General features: G+C 43.7%; 1 protein-coding gene across 1 annotated transcript in view; it reads right to left on the bottom strand.

The window, feature by feature from the left end:
- Nucleotides 1–24975, bottom strand: part of PPP1R13B (protein phosphatase 1 regulatory subunit 13B) — a 66404-nt gene that overhangs the window by 19114 nt on the left and 22315 nt on the right. Inside the window, exons 5-8 of the mRNA XM_056852174.1 lie at nucleotides 6919–7020; nucleotides 4738–4912; nucleotides 3529–3725; nucleotides 1084–1248 (exon numbers count right to left, since the gene is read on the bottom strand). Coding sequence (XP_056708152.1) covers nucleotides 1084–1248; nucleotides 3529–3725; nucleotides 4738–4912; nucleotides 6919–7020 — 639 coding nt within the window. The remainder of the gene's footprint in view (nucleotides 1–1083; nucleotides 1249–3528; nucleotides 3726–4737; nucleotides 4913–6918; nucleotides 7021–24975) is intronic.

Below are 24975 nucleotides of genomic sequence, written 5' to 3'. Positions count from 1 at the left end.
CAGGTCACCCAGAGAGCTTCCACGGCAGAGTGGGTATTCAATCCTGGGTCTCCCAGGTCCTAGTCTGGTACTCTAACCACTATACATGCTGGCTCATGCTTCTACTTGACCCAGAAACCTTCTTTCCCAAATGATGTTTATGAAGGCCCCACTCTTCTACTATCTAGACTATCTTCTCCATCTAGACATTACGAAGAATTTTCTAACAGTTAGAGTGGTTCCTCAGTGGAACAGGCTTCCTCGGGAGGTGGTAAGCGCTCCTTCCCTGGAGGTATTTAAGCAGAGGCTAGATGGCCACCTGTCAGCAATGCTGATTCTGTGACCTTAGGCAGATCATGAGAGGGAGGGCATCTTGATCATCTTCTGGGCATGGAGTAGGGGGTCAGTGGGTGTGTGGGGGGGAGGTCGTTGCGAATTTCCTGCATTGTGCAGGGGGTTGGACTAGATGACCCTGGAGGTCCCTTCCAACTCTATGATTCTATGATCTCCAGCTACTGTGGTGTCCCCAATGCCAGAGAGCATGTATTCCTGAGTGCTCCTTCCATCTCAGATGGAATTCCAAAGTTCTCTCTCTTGGATACCACCCTCTCCCACTGGCTCCCTGCCACAAAGGTACAGCTTGCACGATATGAAACTCATGGGATTATGCATGAGGATTAAGGCAGTTCTACTGGGACTGTAAAAATCATCGCCAAATCATTATTCTATTGTTCCTACTTTGGCAACAATAGTGTCCCCGTGTAGGAAACTGTATTTCAGCATCAGTTTCAACTTATGCGGAACTCACTGTGTGACGTCTACATTCAATTTATACTCAAGAATCCTATAGCAGTTGCACGGTTTAAGCGGCAGGTTGGACATAAAGGTAATCTCAGCAGGTTGTGACAAAATGTAAGTAACATATTCTCAGTTTTCTAAAAAAGATGATGGACATTCTTTAAACATTTTTAATTTCTAGGCAAGTTTAGGAGATGGAAATATTTGCAACAAATAGCATTTGGGGGCTGGACAAAATGGACATTTTTTTAATAAGAAACTTTGCAGAAGTCACTGAAATCTGGCCCTTTTAATAGTTTATCTTACAGGGATGTTTTCTTTTTGACGTGCCTCAACTTTTTTCTTGTACAGGCGCTCACGCAGCTCGCTGATGCGCTTATCCATCATGGCCACCTCCATGTTGCGTTTGTTCAGAAGCTCCTTCTGCTGCTGAAGTTTGGTGTTCTGTTCCTGGTTAAGCCTGTTACGAATCTTTAAAAACCATAGACGTATCATTCATAGTGACACCAGCCCATACTTTGCTCCATTGTGAACATTATGACGATGCCAGAAATTGTTTAATTACTCCCCTCCTATCTTAATTTGTACACTTTTACACCTCTGAGGCCTCCTTGGTAGAATATCTACTGGAAGATAGGGTAACATATTTCATATTCCATAGCAAAATTTTGCTCTTATGTTTGCTGGAAACACAAGGCATTTATGAAGAACAAAGACCTTATGGGCAAACCTTCAGATTAATTAGTACGGATGAGATGCTGTAAGCGGGAGCTGTATAATTTTATCATAGGATATATTTTATATTTTATGCTGGCCTTTGGCTGTAATAATTCATAGTTGGCACTACTTCACTTCCAGTTGTTGAGGTAAAAACACACACACTGATCTCTGGCTAGGATCCAAAGAGCTACTTTAGGGGAGCCCAAGGGCTTTGACCTGACCTGGATGGCCCAGGCTAGCCCTATCTCGTCAGACCTCGGAAGCTAAGCTGGGTCGGCCCTGGTTAGTTCTGGGATGAGAGACTATCAAGGCAAGTCCAGAGTCGAGCCATAGAGACAGGCAATGGCAAACCACCTCTGTTTGTCTCTTGCCTTGAAATTCCATAAGTCAGCTGCAACCTGACGGCACTTTCCACCAAGGGCTTGAGCATGCTCTATGGATTATCACAATCACTTTGGAGTGTAATTTTTTTTGCAAATGTTTAATTTTTAACGAAACATGGGTCCAATCCATGGAGATTGACTAATGCCTGAAACCTTATGTGACAGTACGTCCAATTTATTCCAACGGGACATACTTCCAAATTAGGTCAGAACATTCTGTGTAGCTGATTAAATGTACCGTATTTTTCGCTCCATAAGACGCACTTTTTTCCTCCTCAAAAGTGAGGGGAAATGTCTGTGCGTCTTATGGAGCGAATGTGTGTGAATCCGGCCCCCGGGGAGAAGGGCAAAGCTGCAAGAGGCCCTGGGAGCCACGGCTGACCCCCCAGCCGCGGCAGCCCAGTGCAGAGCCGGCGTGCCCCTGGAGCCGGCTAGGAAGCCGCCAGCCAGCTGGGGGGGCGGGAGGCCCCTCCCAGCAGCCGCCCAGCGCAGCGGGAGCCTGGTGCGGAGCCCACGCGCCCCGGGAGCCGGCTTTAAAGCCGCCAGCCAGCTGGGGGGGCGGGAGGCCCCTCCCAGCTGCCCAGCGCAGCCTCGGGACCAGGAAGCGCTGGGGGGAGGTTAAACTCCTCCGCGCTGCCATCCCAGGCAGCGCAGAGCACTTTCAGGACCGCCCCGCCCGGCTTCTAGGGACTCCCTGGAAGCCCGGCGGGGGGGGGGGGTCTTTAAACTCCTCTGCGCTGCCATCCCAGGCAGCGCAGAGCACTTAAAAGACCCCCACCTGCCTTTTCCCACCTTTAAAGACCGCCCCGCCCGGTTTCCTTGGAGTCCCAGGAAACTAGGCGGGGCGGTCTTTAAACTGCTCTGAGCTGCCTGGGACTGGGGAAGTGCCAGAGTGTGTGTGCGGAGGTTAAACTGCTCTGCGCTGCCTGGGCAGGAAGCACAGAGCAGTTTAAACCCCCACCGCCCCCCTTCCTGGGAGTCCCGGGAAGTGGGGCGGTGGGGGTTTAAACTGCCTTCTAATATACTCAGGTCTCTAATTACTCTCTGCTAAAGGCTCCAGTAACCCACCTTTGCAGTGTCTGAAACCCACTGGTATTTTTCAACATATCAATGTAGATTAACTTATATCACCACCCACATCAGGTTTGCACAGCTGTGCTCTACTAACTGGACACTGCATATCAGCAACCTATGGCACTGTAGGCTTAAGAGGGGCTGTGGCTCAGAGGAAGAGCCTTTGCCTGGCATGCAGGAGGTCCTAGGTTCAATCTCTGGCATCTAAAAGGGATCAGGTAGTAGATGATGTGAAAACCCTCAGCCTGAGACCCGTCTGAGTAGACAATACTGACCTTGATGGACCAAGGGTCTGATTCAGTGTAAGGCTGCTTCATGTGCTCAGGTGTGTTCAAGCTCGTTTCTGCCACTCACCTGTGACCCAGCAAGGCTACCACACATGGCACATAGGCTGTGGTCAAGTTGGCAAGTCACAAGCCGTGCAGGCCTGGTTTCTCAAGACACACATATAAACATACTGACCCAGAGAAATGGCTGAGATCTTTGAAAGGTCAAGTGTATCCATGATGCTACGAAGAGGGAAAACTCACTTTTTAAAAATCGAACAAGAACTAAGTTTGCCTTGAATGTTTACCTGTAGCTCTTGGTACAATTTCTTTAATTCTACAGCTGCAGGCCCCGTCATTTGTCCATTGTAGGACTGGAATCCGTTCAACTTCCCTTTTCTCAAGTCTTCTAGCTGTTGAGTGAGCTGGTCTACTTTTAATACTGCCGCTTGTAACTCCTGCTGCTTTTCCTGGAACATGGCACTGATATGCTCTATCTCGGTAGCTGGGATTAAAAATGTAAAATGATAACACACACAAATTAACTCAGGAGCCATAAGAGGTGCTCTGCAAATTCCCTTCTTGCCACGTCTGCATTTATATGTGCAGAAGAATTACAGGGCAAGGAAGAGTTAAACAGAAGATGTGTCAGGTGTCATCTGTATCAGAGTGGCAATGGCAATTCTGGGTTCCAAAGCCTGAGCGTGCACAGTCTCCGAATGCTCGCTAGGCTAAGCCCGAGTCTCGTGCCATGAGTTCCCTAGTTCATACTGCAGAGTCCCTGAAGGATAAGGACCAATGAACTCCTATTCTCGAGGATCGGCTCAGAATCACACAAGCTAGTCCCATTGCTACCTGCCCTGAGTCTCTTTGGGGAGAAAGGCAGGCTTTAAAATGTCACAAATAAATAGTAAGGGGCAAACATGGGAGGCAGGGAAGCTGAAATGGTATACGAAATGGTCATATGGCTCTGCTCCATATACCAGCACAGGACTCTTGCTAAGTTCCAAAAACCTGTTTGCGCTGAAGGCCTCCATAGGATTGGCCTGGTGTTTGTAAATAAGTTTACAGTAGATAATAATGAGCGATTTCCAGCTTCCGATGTCTCCAAAAACATAAAGGCATTTCAGATTACCGCTAGTATGTTACTATTTGGACCAGTTCATGCATACAGTTTCCCCTACGCATGAGCAGTTGCGTCCTTTCCTTGATCAAATGTGTGTTCGCAAGGACATGGGGAAAATGCTAGTGTGAACTGGACCGTACTTGGATATAGTCGCTGTTCCCTTCCATCACGACATCTGGAAAAGGTGCCGTCATGATAGCAGAAACAGCTTCCAAGTGATTTCATGTTCAGGTGGGGCCTCAACATTAAAGTTTCACCATGCCACACTGGCACTGTAATAGCTCCCCTGTTTAGGGGAATCCAACTATGTTGCCCAGCCCAAGTCAGCTATTGGACCAAGAACTGCAAACGATGTGGGTTAAGAAAGAAAGGGGGGAGAAACCATCCATACACAAATTGCCGTTCATGATCTTGCTGTAATCCACTTGCCCTCTCATGGCACGGATTTTTTTCAACTTTGTCTCCTGGGTCTCCACTCGCTCCTTCAGTTTTTGAAGCTTTTCACTCTCAGAAACAGACTGCTGCTGACGGCGTTCTTGCTGCTTGAGATAACGTAGACGTTGTTCCTATCAAAAGGAGAACATGTAATCATGTTATTTTTAGAAGCACATTGCCAGCCACTAAAAATTCGTTTTGAGATAAACCCAGTAGTTAAAGTAAATAACAGTTTTCTCGCCTGCTGAGCTTTCAATCTGAGAATAGATGTATTTAAATTAATAACATTAAATGCATGTTTAAAATCCCACTCTATGTAAAACTTTTTGTCTAACCAGACTGCATTTCTAATTTTCCAAAAGATACCAAACCTTTTGGTAGCGAAGCGAGGGGCTCAAACTTCTCATGGATACAAAAACAATTCCAATTGAAATATTCACTCCCAACACATCTGTGAGGCTTCCTGCAGCATGTATTTCCTGCCGCTCAAACACGCTTCCTCCCACAGCAAAATGGCTCCTAACCCTCCATTACACAATTTCCCAGAGGAAACAGTGACCAGCAGATGACTACGAACTGGCAAAGATAAGGAGATCTACGGCTAGATAAGTGGCACTTGTTTAGAATGACAGCCTACGGACAGAATAAATCCAGGAAGTGCTTCCTTTTTTGCCTGCTGCATTCTCTTTAGACAGCTGCAAATGTTAACTTAAAACGGTACTCCATTCACTTCTGTTATATAATTCAACACAAACTTCACTATGTAAGTTCCATAAAAGTCTGTCCAACATTTCTGTATTATCAAGAGTCTATCAGAGAAGTATGCCTGCACTGAAATGCCAAGTCTGCTCGAGTCAGTAGGTGACACTTTGCTGATAGCACTGAAATATGAGTCACCTATGGATACCACAAGTCTAGAGCAGCTACAATCGAGTTCAGCAGCATCTTAGAGACCAACAAGATTTTGGGGGTATAAGCTTTTAAGAGTCAAAGCTCCAGTATCTGACGAAGGGAGCTTTGACTCTCAAACACGTATACAGGTTGAGTATCCCTTATCTGGACTGCTTGGGACCAGAAGTGGTCCATAATTCGGATGTTTCTGTATTTTAGAATATTTGCATATACATAATGATATATCCTAGGGATGGGACCCAAGTCTTAACACAAAATTCATTTATGTTTTATATACACTTTATACACGTAGCATGAATGTAATTTTAAACAATATTTTTAATAATTTTGTGTACACTGAACCATCAGAAAGCAAATCGGTGTGCTGTTGAGGGCCTGTAATGCTTGCATGCCAACGGCTATCTGACAAGCCTGCTTCCCTATGCTAGGCAGGACGGAAACTGGGCTAGCTGGGTTTCCTGCCCAGGAAGATAGGAAGTAGAAATTTGGTCCTGCCTCCCTGGGCATGTGATGGTAAAACCCAGATGTTTGCAAGATGCCCTTCCCCCAGAACGAGAAAGTCGGGTTTTTGAGTAAGTCCAGATATCGTATATCCGGATAAGGGATACTCAACTTGCACCCCAAAAATTTTGTTGGTCTCTAAGGTGCTACGGGGCTTGAATTTAGCTCTTCTATTGCAGACCAACAAAGCTACCCTCCTGAAGAAGTCTAAATCAAATACTTGTCTACATATACTTCTCAAAAGATCACCTGGCCAGACTTATGGGTTCTCACCAATGGCTGTTACTCCACCAGAAAACTGTGCTGTGGCTGTCTTGAACGGATGCATCCGCGCAGCAACAGTGCAAAGATTTACTGCACCACTGCGGTGTCACAAAAACATAAGACTCCACCAGAACGAGAGCCTTTGCCACGCATCCTGTCTGCTTTTTGTTTTGAATTGCACGTCATAAAATCAGGCTGCTCTCCCCAGTGACCAGAGCACTTTTCAAAAATAGGGGAACAGGACAGAATCAGACTGTCTCCCTTTGTCTGATGAAGCAAATCTAAGCAAAAAAAAACCTGGCGTCACACCCAGGATACCTCCTCACCTACATAAGAGTAATATTATATTAGTTCTTGATCATCAGCTTTTCCATATTGCTGGGATTTAGAGACTTTTGCAAGGGCAGCACATTTGCAGTGGGTTTTCATTCCCTCCCCCCAACAGGAAGTTGCACCTTACCTTGGCCACCAACATTTGCTGCTGATTTTCGATCTGCTGCTGTTGCCTGGCGGCCATGTCCTGGAGTTCAGACAGGGTGAGTTCGACGCGCGGATTCCCAACCTGGAGAGGGACAGAAAAGCAACACTAGAATGTCACCACACACTGCGAGCTCTCAGAATCTTCCCATATTTCCTATGGTTTCTGAAAGTCGGCCACGTTATTTAACAACCACAAACGCACGCCTACTACCCTCTCTGCATATCACACCTAATCCAATCCCAACCAGCTGATGTCATTTACTTGATATTGATATTTACATGCTACTGTCATTGCTTGTCTGAATTCACTCTTCTCTACTTAAGGATAGATGGGCTCACGTTCTAGCTGTATGTGAAGAAGTGAGCTGTAGCTCACGAAAGCTCATACCCTGCAAGAAATGTAGGTAGTCTTTAAGGTGTTACTGGACTCTTGCTCTTTTCTACTGATCCTAAACACAGTTAATAAGTAGAACACTCTCTGCCCTGTCCAGTTATTTAAAAAACAACAACACAACATCCAGATTTGTATGGGCAAGTCTTACAGTATTCTGGGGCATGCTAGTGTGCTGCAAGAGAGACAGTTTCTTGAAAGCCACCATGTTGGATGCGCGTCCCTTTCTCTCTCTGTGCCCCTCCCAGCAAGAATGCTCCATGCAACACTGACCTAACCCTCTCTGTGACTACATGAGCAGCAATAGCATACTGAAGGAAGAAGTTAAGGACCAAGGCCATGCTCCGCATCAACCCCAGAAACACTACCATTGCCCAGACGGTGCAGCCTTTGAAACTTGGCTGGCTGGGCCAAATATTTTATTTATTTACGTAACTTATAGTTCACATTTCTCATTAAGACTCAAGGCAAATCACATAATGTAAATCAGTGCAAGCAGCACTTGAGGTGATATGAAGACTGAGAGGTGATATGAATTAAGAGAAAACAGAGGTGATATGATAACCATCAAGTACTTGAAGGGCTGTCATATACAGGATGATGCCGAGTTGTTTTCTGTTGCCCCAGAAGGTTGGACCAGAACCAACGGGTTATAATTAAATCAAAAGAGTTTCTGTCTAAACATTAGGAAGAATTTTCTAACAGTTCGAGCGGTTGCTCAGTGGAGCAGGCTTCCTCAGGAGGTGGTGAGCTCTCCTTCCCTGGAGATTTTAAAGCAGAGGCTAGATGGCCACCTGTCAGCAGTGCTGATTCTATGACCTTTTTGGCAGTCCACGGTACCCGTAAAACTCTCCTCCAACACCTCATTTCAAAGGTATCAACTTTCTTCCTGTCAGCTTTCTTCATTGTCCTGCTTTCACACCCATACATAGTAATAGGGAATACTATGACATGAATTAACTTAACCTTGTCCCCCTTTTGGTTAATGATGGAACCAAGGAACAGAAAATCTTGAACAATTTTAATTTCTTCATCGTCAACCTTAAAATTGTGTAATTCCCCAACAGTTGTTATTTTTGTCTTCTTGATGTTCAGCTGTAATCCTGCTTTGGCACTTTCTGTTTTTACCTATATACCATGAAAAGCTTCACATTTGCCCCTTTCCATACACTGAGTCTCTGTTAAAAGGACAGCGTTTTTTTTCTCCAGTCCTGTTTCTCCAGGCCTACTCAAAGCTCAACCCAGGTGCAAAAGTTAGTTGACCATAATAGAAAACAAACTGTGGGCAGAAAAGACTGCTCAGGAAAGTCCTGCACAGAGCTGAAATCATGGGATTTCTGAAAACCACGATGTACACTGTAGCTTTGCTTTGTTTAGAAAAAAAGGAAGGCTGCAGGAGAAAACAAGACACGGGCTGGGGATGATAAAAGAATGTACGGTACCACCATAGAGCTCCTGGGGAGACCACAGTGTTAGCTGGAGTGTATCTGGTGCGCTTCAGCCAAATACATTCCGAGTGGGAGTATATTTGGGCTTGGCTCAGGAAGTTAAGAAGTCTCCAAGTTTGTACCCTAATAGGGGAGCCAGAAGCAGTAAAGGCTACTGAAAACTGTTCAAAAGACCTTTTCCTATTGGCTTGTTGCAGATTATTGAACTGCTGTAGAAAAATAAAACTTCTCTCAGAGGGAGGAATGTTTGCATAACTTGACGGACCTGCAGCTCATCTCGTCCAGAAGCCTTTAATCTACCAGGATCCAGTAACTATACATTGCAGCACACACATGCACAACAACGTCATGCCACAGACGCCTAGTGCTAGTGCTGATGCTAGGGGCGTGCTGCAGTCTGCTGAAGCAGCTTTCCCGTCTCACAAAAGGAGCAGCAAAAACAGAAAAGAGGAAGTACGGTAAATCATAACGCTTAGCACCACATAAATGACAATGCCAAAGGATAAAAGCCTCAGCATTTCTCTTAAATCTGAGCTGACCAGGCGGCCAGCATCTGATCTCTTTCTTCCATTCCTTTTGTGACATGGGGGGGGAGCACATCTCTATTGCATGTCTGAATTGTTCATCTTGTTGCTTAAATGCACTTTACAGCTATGTTTTGAGTCTGTCCTATATTTGTCTGTTACTGTACAGTTTTTTTTAAACAAAACCCTTATTGAAATTAAATGGTGTGGTATAAGATCATAATTGTGGAGAACTCAGGTTTCTGGTGTTCTGGTGTTTTAGTCTTAATATTAATTCTTACATGTAGTGTAGTTTTATATGTATTTACTTGGCCACTGAGCCCACTAAATGCAATGGGCCTTATTATCACTAAGTGTGTACAGGATTGTTGCCATGCACCACAGGCTCATACGTCCATATTCATCCACAAACTGGATATGGAATTCCAAAATTTTAAAAAGAAAACAAAAAAAAATTTTTCTAGCAAATTGCGCAGGCTATGAGATGGTGGCACACTGTGTTACGCCGTCACGTTCAAGCTCAACTATCTGTCCACTGACTGGTCAGATGAACTCAAGGGCCTTCTGCTCCCCTTGGACTGAAACACCATCTGAGTGCTAACCATGCCCTCAGCATCCGTTGGGCACTTACAGTCAGGAATACTGACAGATCAGGAAACCCTGAAAGAATTATACCAGAATGAGACCCAGCAGAAGGAGTGTCACAGCTAACCTTGAAAATTAAGAATGCCGCCTTTTAAAATTAATATAATTATGTTTAAAAACAAAAAACCTGAATTAGACCCACATTTGTATCTATGCATCTTCTTCAGGAAAATCTCAGTGGACCAACTTATCCTCAATTCAACCAGTAAAGCAAAAATAACCCTCTTTTAACTTTATGCTTTAAAAGAAACAGCTGGCCTCCAGAGCAGACTTAAGCCAGAAAAAAACTGTGTAAGACAAAATTAACCAATAATGATCCATATTACTGGGACTGAGTAATATCACCTCAACCAAGCATTAACATAGCATAACTTGCATTACACTCAACATGTCTGCAGTTTTAAAATTTCTGCTAGCATTTTCTTTTCAATCCAATCTTCAAAGTATTGGTACATGAATTGATTTTTACAATTTTAAAAATATTCTAAATACCATGACTTAAAACAATTCCACAATTCTGCCAAACAAATCAATACAGAATACCATGATACTTTTAGTTATAGGAATGCCTTCTCTAACACTGTTGGTTTCAGAGAGAATTTTTTTTTACCATCAGTGGCTTCCATAATGAATTTAATGATCTAGCATGAGGGAAAGAAGGGGGAGGGGAAAAGACATAAAACAGATTGAAACCTGCAGTTTTATTCGCGGTTGCTTCCTTTTCATCCACATGGCAAAAAGAATGACTGAGGAAGAACAAGCACAACTCCCTCTTCAGCCTCAAAACCGAGATCTTCAGTGATCAGCACCAACGCTCTAGGCCTCCAAAGTAGGGCAGCCAGCCTTTGAACATCAGAGAACTCAGAAATAAAAGCACCCTCCAGACGACAGCTCTTCCTTGAAAGGTCTAGTTAATCACTGAGGCTCAAGCTATTAATCTCATTCATTATAATTCACCGTTAAAATGCAGACAAAATGGCTGATGGGACACGGAAAAGCTCGCAGTCCTGCAAATCCAAGCGGCGCCCCATGTCAGAAGGTCGTGCTCAAGGAAATCGGAGCTGTATTCTAAACGTTGCCAGTTTCTCCGAGCCCTGATAACTAACTTTGCTCTCTGCTCATAATTATTAGTAGTTCTCTACATGACATCACTCACCTTTCAAAACAAACCTCAGCCTATCCCGTGTAAGACCAAAAACATTCTCCTTGCTCCACCGAGAACAACGGAACTCCTACTTTTTAAATATATACTTCAAAACAAACAAAAACTTTCTGCAAACAGCTACACCCACACATTCCACAGATTCACTCAGGGAGGAACATTCTGATGACTTGTACATTTCTGTATACGAATCCGGAGGAATCTTGTTCGGCAGCAGAACTCCCAATTGCTATCTGCTCAAAAAGTTCATTTTGGTTAATACTCTATGCACAAGACCTTATCTAAAATGGTATTTTGTATATTTTGTATTCAGATTTACTGCTTTCTTACATACTGTTTTCTCACACCATATGATGTAGTGGTTAAGAGCAGTGTTTGGAGCGGTGGAGTCTGATCTGAAGAACCGGGTTTGATTCCCCACTCCTCCACATGAGCAAAGGAAGCTACTCTTGTGAACTGGATTTGTGCAGCTGCATGAGTGTCCATGCACCTCATGACAAAATGTACCCATTTACAGAGGAATAATGCATTCCTAAAGAATTGACAGTACACCTCATGACGAAGTGCAAACATAAATACCAAATTCATACCCATCTGCTGCGCAAATTGCAGCGGCTATTCATCTGACCCACATAACTAGGTGCACCTCACTGCGTATGCGATGTCTCAAATCTGTGCGACTGAAGATGAACAGATGGAGCCCCTGAGACAAAGCGAGGCCTCTGGATAACATCCCTCCTGCATCATCACTTGGGAAGAGGGAGGAGAATTAGAACCACCTACACAGCCTTCACAAACAATTAACTCTCAAATGCTTCCCAACAGACAAATGTGAAGAGAATCTCTGCTGGAATCTCTGGAAAGAGATGGTGACATTTGCTCATCCTAATGTCTGGACCATGGCGGACCGTCTACTCACGTAGGAACACATATTTCTGGGGTAAGGAATGGGAGGCCTGAGGAAAACCCAGGTCCCCAAAAAGGCAAACACATACGATAGACACCAATTTTTTTTTTAATAACTGAGAGTTACAGAAGGGAAGAAGGGAAGTAGTGATACAGAGAGTAGCGGAAAGAGTACTGGGCACACTAGTAGTAAGTAGGAGATGGGTATCATACAGGGCCATGGCAAGACATTGAAGTTGTGCCCACTGAAAGCCCACCCCCCTCTCTGGTGTGAACCCGCATCAGACATCGCCCATTTCTTTCTATGCTTCGTTCTGCAATCACAAAGGTGCAAGATCTGCCTTCCATAACAAAAATCAAACCTGAGTTTTTCCAGATACTTAACCCTACACAGCAAACAGCTTCCTCATTTATGAAGGGACACAAGAAATCTTGTAAAGCCCCCCCACCTTTGTTTTTGTTTTACACTGCATCACACTCTCAACGTACTATTTAATCATCACGGTCCGACAGGGCTATAAAAAGTATTACTCATTCCTAGCGCCAGCACCAAACTTTACAGTGCCTGGTCAAGCAAATTATGAGATTCTACCAGCCTGAGAACAGCCTGAAGTGGATGAAAGTGGGGGGAGCTTCAAACTTGCACATGCTTGCTTTATTCCCTGAGGGGTCATGGGGCAATTACTACATGGCAGGCCATTCAATCCGCCACTCTCCCTCCTGAGCCAATGTTGCAGGGCTCCCACCTCAGAGGTGCTGCTGGTTTCTTCTCTGAGCAGATTGAGGACGTTCAATAGCCAAGCCTGCCAACGAGGATTCGTTTTGGAATGATGGCACCCTAAAATAAGGATTTCGGTTCTCAAATTCGTACAAAAAGTTACGTCTTCGGCAGAATGTTAGGTACTGAAAAAAGATTTACTGTGCTTCAAGTGCATTAAAAAAAATCACATGCTCCCCTCAGATCTCTAAACAAAGCATGAGGCCCCACCTATGGTTTATTCAACACTGAAGAAAATTTACTGTGCATATGAATGTAACCAGTGCTACGTGTTATTACTGCTTACCTGCACTAGAACCAACATAGTGAGCCCTTGCAAAAAATTAAGCCCTGCTTCAAAATGAAAGGAGTGGGCAGCTTTTGCAATTCCCCAGCTGCCTTTTCATATAGCAAGCAGATCCTGCTTCTGTATGAAACAGTCCCAGATATAAATCTTAGGGGAGGAATACCTAATTCTGTTTGAAATACATGAAACAGAACATTTTCTGGTCTCAGTGTGTGTGTGACATTATTGCCAGTGTAATGGTTTCATCCATATCTCCGCCTTCCTTTTTTCAAATTAGGTCAGTAACTGCCAGCAGCAGAATCCATTTGGAAATCCAATAACTATACCCATGGACCCTCTTCTAGCTTCATGGAAAGGAATGTGCTGATCAAACCCAGATTAATAAAAACACAATTTTTAGAATTAAAAAAATCAAAGGAATACACATACGGTTCACTATCTAACCGCATGCGATAAAGTGTGGTCTCATGCCAGCCTCTGCTATCTAAAAAGCTGTAATAGAAGAATATCCAGCTATTTAACTTGGGCTAGTTAACTGGGAGATGTTACCAATCAAGTAACATCGTCCCATTTCAGCCAGCATGGTGTAGTGGTTAAGAGCTGCGGACTCTTATCTGGAAAACCAGGTTTGTTTCCTCACTCCGCCACTTGAGTCTAATTTGGTGAACCGGGTAGGTTTCCCCACTCCAACACATGAAGTCTGCTGGATGACCTTGGGCTAGTCACAGCTCTCTTAGAGCTTTCTCAGCCCCACCTACCTCACAAGGTGTCTGTTGTAAGCAGGGCCGGTGCTACCATTAGGCAAACTAGGTGGTCGCTTAGGGCGCAGACCTCAGAGGGGCACAGAACAGGCCTGAGGGGCACAGTTTTAAACAATTAGTTTCTTGAAAAAAAACGAAACTGACAATTTATATATATATTGTTGTAAGAAGGGGAAGAGAAGTCAATTGTAAGCTGGTTTGAGACTTCTTAAAGATAGAGAAAATCGGGGTATAAAAACCAGCCCTTCTTTTTCTTATATCAGACTGCACCTGCAGACAGTGAGATGCTTTGACTGCATGAAGAATTCAATCACCGCTCCTTAAGAGCAGCCATCCTCTTCGTACCACCACCAGCTGACACAGTTAAATCAGTCTACATAATAAAGACTTAAAGCTATTCAGAAACAAACCGAAGCCTTTGGATGCTACCTTCCAGAAATCCTACCATTTTATCATTTTTCCATAATGTTGTCCTTGCTCTTTCAGCAGGGGAGGAGTACCTGCAAAGGGTACTTGGCAATACAATAAAAAAGGCTACATACTGGCTCCCTGGTAAAAACCTGCAGTGTATTTTGTCTTTTTTGACAACCGCCATCGACCAGGCAAAGCCAAATTATTTCTAATCAATTCCAACAGCTGTGATAAATTTAAACACATCAGCTCCAAAGCAGCTAAAGAGACCAACCACCGATAAACTGCAGGTGAGCTCTCTGTGTAAGTGGTATTTAAAATACGTAGAGAATCAGAGACTGTTAAATAATGACGTGGTCTTCATTCTCCAGCTATCCAAGGTTAGCATATAGCACAGACCAACATGTTTGTAGTGTCTCTTCACTCAAGAGCAGTTATGAGTAACTGTGATGCCTCATTATAAGCGTTATAAAACAAACAAGAGTTTCTTTAAAAATAGACCTTTAACCCATCTGGATTTTTCTGGATATTAAGAAGGAAAAACAACAACAACCCCTTATGGCTCATTACAAGATTCTTAAATAACATGATGATTACCTTATTATGCATTTTCCTGAGGCAAGGGTAAACAGTGTTTACACAGATGACGCAATGCTTGAAAGCCATAAAGTATTTCAGAAAACAAACACACTGAAAAATAGCCTGGGAGTTAACTGGATCCTGTGAGACCCCATAACTTTTCCAGGTTTGCCCAACTATACTCTCTCTTTTTCAACAGTCTGCAACACTCCCTTTGAACGCAACTGGCACGCTCCAGCTCCTGTATTTCACTATACTTTTCCAGAGTTAAGCATGCATATTTTAAAAAACAAAACACCTGTTTTTGTACTGTTAAAAATTTAATGGGAAATAACAATCCTCGCAAAATAATGTGTAAAGGGGAAAATGCTTTTTAAAAAAAGAGTTATTACTTTCTGGCATGTCATTGTAAAAAAAATGGCGATGCAGCAAACTTTTTCAATACTTCAACAGGCTTTGACTCCATTTTCTCCCAGGGTTTCCCCTACTACAACAATTCAGTTAATCAATTGCTGTCTACAAGCCAAGTCAGGAGCCCCGTGACGCAGAGAGGTAAGCTGCAGTACTGCAGTCGAAGCTCTGCTCAAGACCTGAGTTCGATCCCAACGGAAGTCGGGTTCAGGTAGCTGGCTCAAGGTTGACTCAGCCTTCCATCCTTCCAAGGTCGGTAAAATGAGTACCCAGCTTGCTGGGGGTAAAGTGTAGATGACTAGGGAAGGCAATGGCAAACCATCCCATAAACACAGTCAGCCTAGTAAACGTGAAGTGCCTTCACCCCATGGGTCAGTAATCACCCAGTACTTGTACAGGGCACTACCCTTACTTTTACATGCCAAGTTGGCAAACAGTCCACGCCCCCCACCACCAAAAAAAAAAAATCTTACAAGAGATAAGCCTCAAATCACAGTTTGCAAAGAGCTGATCAATACCAGGTTGAGTTCTGTTATCTTTTCTGTCAGCCACAGAGCCCACACCCTCCAAATCCTTTATCAATACAGAAAGCTGTCTCACTGCATCCATCAGCAATCAGCGAATGGAAAAGGCTAGTGGATTTTGCCAGCAATGAAAGACATAATCGTGACAAGAGCAAGCCAGCTGTCAGGTCCCATCAGCTTGATGCCCTGTGCTTTTCATATTCTATAGAGAACATTGAGTGAGTTCTCCTTTTGCCACTGATGACGGGTTTGGAGTTCCAACTCTTCGTTCAGAACAGAAAGTTTAAACCTGTCTCTCTTTTTTTGTGTGGTATTGGCAAGCTGTACAAAACTACGTATCAAAACAAAGTGGGAGATCATTATGATGCCCCCCTTCCATCACACTGCAGTGGTCTTTGCTGTTCAACGCAACAGCGTGCCGTGTTGACTGGTCCGCACTGAAATTTGCTATCTTATCGCCAGATGCAGACTGCACAAACAAGATAATAGGTAGCTTGCAAAGAAGGAAAAAAATAGGAACGTTCACAGGCCAACTGAGGCTCTCCTTGTCAGATCTACAGACTAAAATGAAAGGGGAGGGGGAAAAACCTCAGACAGTATAACAATATACCACGCAAGAAATAATATTAAAACCAAGGGGATGTGTCATAGCTGAAATACAATGAACCATAAGTACCTGTTTTTCCAAATGCCTTTTTGAACATAATTCCCTGGTTCAGAGCTATCCTTTTGTTTTTCCCTTTGAAAGGAGGTTCAGCTGATTTTCATTTTTCTGACATCAAAAATGTCACCAGCATTAACCTCTCAGATGTTATTTCCATCTTTATACCGGATCTTTTGTTTTTTTTTAAAAAAATCTTCTGTGCTGAAAGTGCCAAAATGTTCAAGTGCTTTTAAACTCACTTCATTATGCTTCCTGAAGGCTGCTGTTGAAGTTACTGCCATTAATTAATTTTATTTGGACGAGGGTTTTATAGGCTTTTATGCTGAAGCTCACAATACAATGGAAGACGGAATATTGTAGGACTAAATTCACTCCAACCAAGACGTTCCAACTTAGCTTTTTTGAGTTCGGACACAGTCCTGCTCATTAATTCAAAGCCCTTGTGACATGAGATTGACGTTTCTATTTTGATCAAGTTGCTTTCAATCTGTACACTGGAAAGTGTGGTGTGGCTTCAGAGAACCACAATGGAAGTTTGCAAAACAGATCTGTGTATTTTCATCTTCCCACTGCAGCTCCCCACCTCCAAGATTGGTGACTGTAAGGAATGACATGATATACAGCTTATGGGTCTACAGTTAAAAGTAGGAATTGGCAGAAAGTCTTCTTGGACAAGCTACGCTTACGTAGCCTCCAATTCCTTACTCCACATCCCATTTGTGAGTGTTCTCCCAGCACTGAGGAGCAGTTTTTTGGGAAAGGAGGGTTGCAGAAAGCAGAGGAAATCTGCAAAAATCAATTCCATTCTGCAGTAATCTGGATCCAAGACACTATATATGAACCGTGATCTGTGTTTTACTAACAAGTATAAATGCCTTTGTCAGATAATCATTTGTCAGATAATCATCAGCATGTGATATTTGTTGTGTGGGACTCAAATTGTAAATTGGATCCAGCAGTAAATTGTTTAATTTTTCTTACCAGCACTCTTGACTGTAGTCTAAAACAGCCATCCTATGAACACTGTGAGTGCCTAAGGAGGGAGGAGGGGAGAGGAAAGAGGAGGAGGAAGAGGAGGAGGAGGAGGAAGAAGAGGAGGAAGCCCCCTCCCATCTATTTATTTTCTTCATTCATACTATTCTCTGCAGTGGGGACCCAAAATAGTCCTCTCCTCCATTTTATCCTCCCATCACCCCTGTGAGCTTGGTTAGGCTAAGAGTGTGTGACTGGCCCAAGGTGATCGAGCAAGCTTCCACGGCAGAGTGGGGCTTCAAATCCGGGTCTCCCACATCCTAGGACAACACTCTAACGACTATACCACACTGGCTCTACATACCACCCCTCTGCACTAGCTTCTTCCATAAATTATGTGTTATTTTAGTCACTAAGGGCCGTCCTCTTCTTCCAATATCTTCAGGGGCAGACTGGCTTTTTGACTTGGGAGTAAAATTTCCTGATGGGCCACTGGCATAGAGGACCACTGGTGGCAAGGAGCGAGCAAAGCCAAACCCTAGCCAACTCTACCAGCACCTTGGAGATCAATGAGGCTCAGACCCTTCAGTGGCCATGTTGGCCAGTATCAGCTCACCCGTTGTCTCTTCCTGCGCTGCCACCACTTTGCAAGAAGAGGCAATGGGTGCTTCAATGCCCGTTATTGGTGCCACTGAACGGAATGGCCCCACAGTACCAGTTTGCTACACATCAAGGGCAACTTAGCTTGGCTTCTCAGGGTCCATTTTAACTTCCCAGTTCACCCCAAGTACATTAAAACTAGTGACCAAGAACACAGCTATCCCTGTGCATTAAGTTTGAGTCCTGTTCCATTACACAGGGACCGATCTGATTGTGCTGCTATGGAAACTGAGCCAGTAGCGTAACATTAAAGGAAAAACAGCCATTTTTAGTTCCTGGAAAGGCCTTCAGGTATCAAACAGTGAAGAAAAGAAAGAATATACTTCCATCTAAACACCATTAAAAATAGAAACTTTTCCCCTCACATACCCAGACTGTTTAGAGAATCTACCTCCTCTCTCAAACAAACATTTCGTGTGTTTATACCGTCGCTTCCATCAGAAATGACAGGTTATAGACAGATTGTTTTTTCAAGGCTGATGACATCAGAATAGAGACAGGCTGCTTGACAGCACTGCTTCATCTTTGTACGCAACAGGGCCAAGGGGGTTCAAGCCCCAGAATCTTATTTGAAAGCCAGCTCATGCAGAATCAAGAAGCCTTCCATGGACTATAACACTACAGACTGCACCACAAGCAAAGAGAATGGTTTGCATTTTTTAATATTTCTCCCTGGGGGGAGGAACCCCTTTTGCCCAAATAAAATTTATATGTTTACGGAAATCGATTTATTCCCCAATATGCTAATTTTCTTATGCTTAGGAGAGGGGGGGAGTGGACAGAAATCTGTTCATCGTGGGGTTGCTCTCTGGAGCAACCGCAGCTGCTGCCTTCCCTGTGCAAGGCAGAAGAAGAACCGAGGAGAGCAGGCAATTCCGGGCAGGAACAGGAAGTGAAAATTGATCCTGCCTACCCTGACTACAGGAAGGAGAATCACCCATCTCTCTAGATGCCCTCCCCCTCAGAGTGAGAACATTTGTGCAACCTTGCCCAGTTTCACACATTGACTGAAAAGTGGTAACTAATTCGAGGAAAACTTTAGTGCTCAGTTCTGCTGTTGGGGGTAACTGGCCCAAGAAAGATGCAGCCTGACAAAATGTGATTAGAGCCCTTTCCCTCCCGGGCATTTGATGTGTCACTCAGATGCTGCTTTTTTCCCACCACAGCCTTGTTTTACCATTCCAAGAGCTTTGCAGAGGCATGGAAAATTGGGAATCGGGAGTGAGGAGAAGCAGTTGCTGGATCATTTACCAGAGAGCAAGAGAGAACTCAAGCGGCATTCCTTCGGCCCCCGCCACAGATGCTATAAGAGTTATGTGGATGGGACCCCGGTGTATAGCGATAATTACCATTTCTAATATTTTTAATTGCATTGCTAATGTTGCAGATACAATTCTACCCTTGGCTGAGTTCATTTTCTATTTCAGCAGCTCTCGCGGAAGATAGAATACTCAGTGTAACAGAGCCTGTTTGTTCTCATGGCAAAATGACCCACGTTTCATTGCCACGCTAAATGCCTCAAGCGCTGTGGAAGGTTCGGTAAACAATGGAAGAAAATTAGGATCAGTATGTACTGCAGTAATCAAAGCCAGCACCAGCAGGGTCATCCATTTCTCTTCATTTAAATTTTAAAAAGCTGATAAATTAATTCCTCCCAAGTATGGGGCTTGCATGATTTATTAGCTCACCCTCAGGTTTCAAGGGAGAGGATCTCTATTGTCATCACCATTAATAAAAATGAACACCTTATTTCCTCCTGTCAAAAGGCAACAACATCAACAAGACATTCTAGGGGGAAAAATCTGAACATGGGGATCCTTCCTAAAATGTTTTTCAGACATTCAAGCAGTTTCAAAACACTTCTCCCCATGTCTTCAGTGCCCTCATCTGTCGTTATACCTACCAATTTCAGCCAACTCTACAACTGCATAGGGACTGTGAAAGTGGTGTTGAGGTGAGGGTTTGGGATCTTTTGTTTATATTTACAATGTCGTATATTTGAAATTTGTAGTGATCGCCAGTGCTGTATAAAAGACTGAGTATTACATTAGGGATGAGAAGATCTAGGTTCAAACCCTAAAGCAACCGTGAAACTCTTGGAGTATCAATATGTGTGATTTTGCCATCAAGTCACAGGTGACTTATGGCAACCCCATAGCGTTTTCAAGGCAAGAGACGTTCGGAGGTGGTCTGCCATTGTCTGCCTCTGTGCGGGCTGAGAGAGCTTAGAGAGAACTGTGACCAGCCCATGGTCACCCAGCAGGCTTCATGTGGAGTAGTAGGGAATCGAACCTGGTTCTCCAGATTAGAGTCCACTGCTCTTAACCACACCATCACGCTGGCTCTCTTGGAGTATCATATCACCCAGAAAACATCACTTAGCCTAATCCATCTCCAAGGGCTGCTGTGAAGGCAAACATATGGGAGGAAACCCACGGACATCCCCTCAGTTCCCTGGAGGAAGGGCAGAATAAAATTAAAATATGTTTAATATTAAACAACAACAACACATGCAAAATGAGCATTGGTGTGGGCAATATTTGTGTTATACTGTCTTAAGTTAATTAGAGAGCCAGCATGTTTGTGGTGGTTAAGAGCAGCGGAGTCTAATCTGGAGAACTGGGTTCAATTCCCCACTCCTCCACATGAAGGAGCTAGAAAATAATTTTAAGTGTAAGGATGTGTGGCTGGCAACCAAGATCAAGTTAATTCATGCCACAGTATTCCCCATTACTACATATGGGTGTCAAAAATGGACAATGTAGAAAGGTGACAGGAAGGAAGTCGATTCCTTTGAAATGTGGTGTTGGAGGAGAGTTTCACGGATACCGCGGACCACCAAAAAGACAAATCAGTGGGCTCTAGATCAAATCAAGCCTGAACTCTCCCTTGAAGCTAAGATGACTAAACTGAGGCTATTGTACTCTGGTCACATTATGAGAAGACAAGAGTCACTGGAAAAGACAATAATGCTCGGAAAAGTTGAAGGCTACAGGAAAAGAGGAGACCCAACATGAAATGGGTTGACTCAACAAAGAAAGCCATGGTCCTCAATTTGCAAGACCTGAGCAAGGCTGTTAACAAAGTCGTTAATTCGCAGGGTCACCAAAAGTTGGAAGCAACTTGACGGCACAACATACACAAACACCTATCCATTTGAACTCTTGTGAGGTGGGATTGGCTGAGAGAGAGCAAGCGGCCTAAGCTCACCCAGTGAGATTCATTGTCACAGTGGGATTTGAACTCAGGGCTCACTGTTGCACACTGGCACCTTGACCTCCATCCAGTGTGGTGTAATGGTTAAGAGTGATGGACTCTAATTTGGAGAACCAGGTTTGATTCCCCACTTAATGGTAGACTCTAATCTATTGAACCGGGTTGGTTTCACCATTCCTTCACATAAAGCCAGCTGGGTAACCTTGGGCCAGTCACAGTTCTCTTAGAACTCTCTCAGCCCCACCCATCTCACAAGGTGTCACATACTATTTTTCCCCCAGTGGGGAGCAAAAGTGCTTGGTGAGGATTTTCTGCTGACACTGGCAGAATTAAGCAATTCCTTTCTTAGCTATTTCTCCACGCAAACTCACAACCTCCTGAAATTGTTCTGGGTAAGAAAACAAATTGAGGCACATCTTTACATGGGTGTGTGTCACAGGCTAGTTGAATGATCTGGAGCTGGGTTACAAGAAGTGTGTGTGTGTGTGTGGGTGTGTGTGGTGCCATCGAGTCGCTTCCAAGAGCCAGCGTGGTGTAGTGGTTAAGAGCGGTGGACTCTAATCTGGAGAACCGGGTTTGATTCCCTGCTACTCCACATGAAGCCTGCTGGGTGATCTTGGGCCAGTCACAGTTCTCTCAGAACTCTCTCAGCCCTACCTACCTCGCAAGTTGTCTGTTGTGGGGAGAGGAAGGGAAGGTGATTGTAAGCCGGTTTGATTCTCCTTAAATGGTAGAGAAAATCAGCACGTAAAAACCAACTCTTCTTATATGGAGACAGTCTATCATATTTCTGGCCCTGAATTGGGGCTACTAGAGATGCAATGTTTCTACAGTCACGTGGAATGGCCCAACATATGCCGGACCATTCAGTCCCCAAAAGGAATCTCTGATCCATAGAACTAGACATTAACACAATAACTCCTTACAGTTAGTTAGGAAATTCCAGCTCTTTCCAAGGAGTGGTGTCTATATATTTAAGACATTCCTAGGCCTCTTTTCCAAAGCACTCAAGGTAGCTTACATAACCAACAAAAACAAAAACAAAAGAAAATTCCAAAAATAAAATCACAAAGAAAGCCACCTCATCTTCAGAGACAAACAGGGCACCAAATGGTATTTCAAAACGTTCAGTGAATACTTCATTCGACTATTCAGTCTGGATATTGCCGCAGAGTTCAGGGTTCCATACCCAACAGCATTCTTCAACGTACAAATTCTAGGGAATCTTTAGTTAACTACTAGCTCCTGTTCTTGCATGTGTCACTTGATAGGCACTTCCTAGAGTTCACACATTACACAGCACTGTACATCAATCCCAAAAACAATGATATCGTACTTTGAGATGTAACATGTGAACAAGTCTAGAATGACAAAATATGGTATTACATCTTTTGTCAAGCATTTCCAGATATTGGGAAACACAAGCTTGGATTCCGGCTAACACTTCTACACACAGATTACTATGACCTTAGGCAGTTCATGAGAGGGAGGGCATCTTGGCAATCTTCTGGGCATGGAGTAGGGGTTGCTGGGTGTGTGTGGGGGAGGTAGTTATGAAATTCCTACATTGTGCAGGGGGGTTGGACTAGATGACCCTGGTGGTCCCTTCCAACTCTATGATTCTATGATACTGTTCATTGAAGTATGCCTTCCCCATATTCCTCCTCGTGTTGCAGCCCAAAATGCTCCTCCTGGGGCATAAGAGACACCCCCCCCCAAGAATAGCTGGGTGAGTCAAATCAGCAAAAACTGCCCTAGCTGAGAGCCCAGAAATTTTAAGCAGGATCCAACCCTCAGTAATAACATATTTTCTCTTGAACACACACTGATGTTACAAACCAAGAACTCATCATTTAAGACTGTTACAAGTAACAACCATGAAGAAACAAATAGTAAACTTCATACAGCAAAACTGACCCCACAGATTTTTTAAAAATATCTCTCTCTCCCTCGGTGTACAATTATTCTATTAATCACTCGTTTAATCAACACAAACACACACACACACGGTTACAGGAGAGCAGTAAATGTTTAAGGACAATTTTAAAAACAAACTTTCAGTTGTTTCAGTTCCGCATTCAACTGTCAAGAAGTTGAGGTCCCTCAATTTCTTGGATTGCATGATTTTTTTTTGGTTCAGGCCTAAAGGCCTATGAATTTTGTGTTGTTGGGATTTTAGACCAGCAAAATAAGTTTCGTTTTGAAAACTGCTTTTGGGGAGAGAGCCAGATAGGCATCCAGCTGTTAATAGTTAAAGTATCCTCTCCCCTTTCTGGAATGCAAGGCTGTGCATTGCTATGGTAACTAATCGGTTAGCCATCATGACGATGTCCAGGTGCAGGTAGTTCTGCAGGCTGCCTCACCTGAACACATCTCTTAGTGAGTCAGCATTTTTGACCAAGCAATTAATCAACAACTAATTCCTTTCGTTTTCTCAACTGGCTTCTATGAGCTCATCCCTTTGAGAAAATGGATATAAGGACAAACCAGCCCTGAGCCTAACTATACACGCTTTAGGGTACAGCAGGAGAGCTGTGCTGGCGGCATCAGAACCCATTTGATTTTGGCCCTTGAGGGGGAAACTCTGGTCAAGCTGACCTTTTGCAGAAACCTTTGGACAACCTTTTAATGCTGGAAGCATCTTTGGAAGTTGGTATCTATAAATCTGATGCAAGAAACCTTTGCCAATCCTTTTGAATCAAAAAGGCTTTTGAATGTATTAGTTAGCTATGCTAAATGGTTTATTATTTTATTGCCTATCACTTCATGAAACCCTTTTTTCTTTCCTGTAAACCAGCATAAATCTTATAAATAAATTGTTAGCCTTTAAATGGATTGTGTCTTTTGATTTTGGGATTCCAAAGCCTAAATTCTGAAGTGCCTTGTGTGTGAATGTAAAACCACCTACCAAAAACCTAAGACAGTTTTGGGAAGTGTGAACAGTCCTAGCTAGGTCTCACCCTTGCAGGAAAAGTGTCACACTGAATTTGGAGCTTGGCTGGAGTTACCCTGGACTCCTTGCCTGGAGGCTCGCCTTTTGATCCAGGGTTGGTGGCAGCTATCCATTAATCTTGGGGTTGAAGCCCTGAGTTTAATGTTTTGTCTCTTTGGGAAACTTTTGACCAAACCAAAGCAGCCTCCAACTGGTGGAGACTGGTTGGGGCTCTTTGACATCAACCAACAAATGAAGCCTAACAAATTACATAACAGTAAGCTGATTACTCGAGTTCATAAATCCACTCTTTTGCATTCCTGCCCAAAAAATGATCACAGACCTACTGGGCTGGTCTTGTTGAGAAAATGAGCATGTGTTTGCCTGCTTTTCAATCCACCAGAACAATTCTACTTAGCTATACTACAGCACAGCTGCAGGCTTGCTGATTTGGGAAACCTAAATCAAGACAGCCAGCATGGCGTAGTAGTTAAGGAGTCTGACTAGGACCTGGGAAACCCAGTCTCAAATCCCCACTTGCACTATGGAAACTTGCTGGGTGACCTTGCGCCAGGCACACACTCTCAACCCTGACCCTAGTTTGTATTTGGATGGGAGACCTCCAAGGAATATGAGGTTGTGACGTGAAGTCAGTCAATGGCAAACCATCTCCAAACTTCTCTTGCCTTCTCTTGTCAGCTGTGATTTGATGGCCAAAAAAATAAAAATAAAATAAAAATCAAGCTTCAGTTTGCCACAACATCTGA

The sequence above is a fragment of the Euleptes europaea genome, chromosome 6, assembly GCF_029931775.1.
Source record: "Euleptes europaea isolate rEulEur1 chromosome 6, rEulEur1.hap1, whole genome shotgun sequence".
NCBI classification, from domain to species: domain Eukaryota; kingdom Metazoa; phylum Chordata; class Lepidosauria; order Squamata; family Sphaerodactylidae; genus Euleptes; species Euleptes europaea.
Note: the sequence above shows the minus strand (reverse complement) of the source record. Positions and strands in the feature narration are given on the sequence as shown.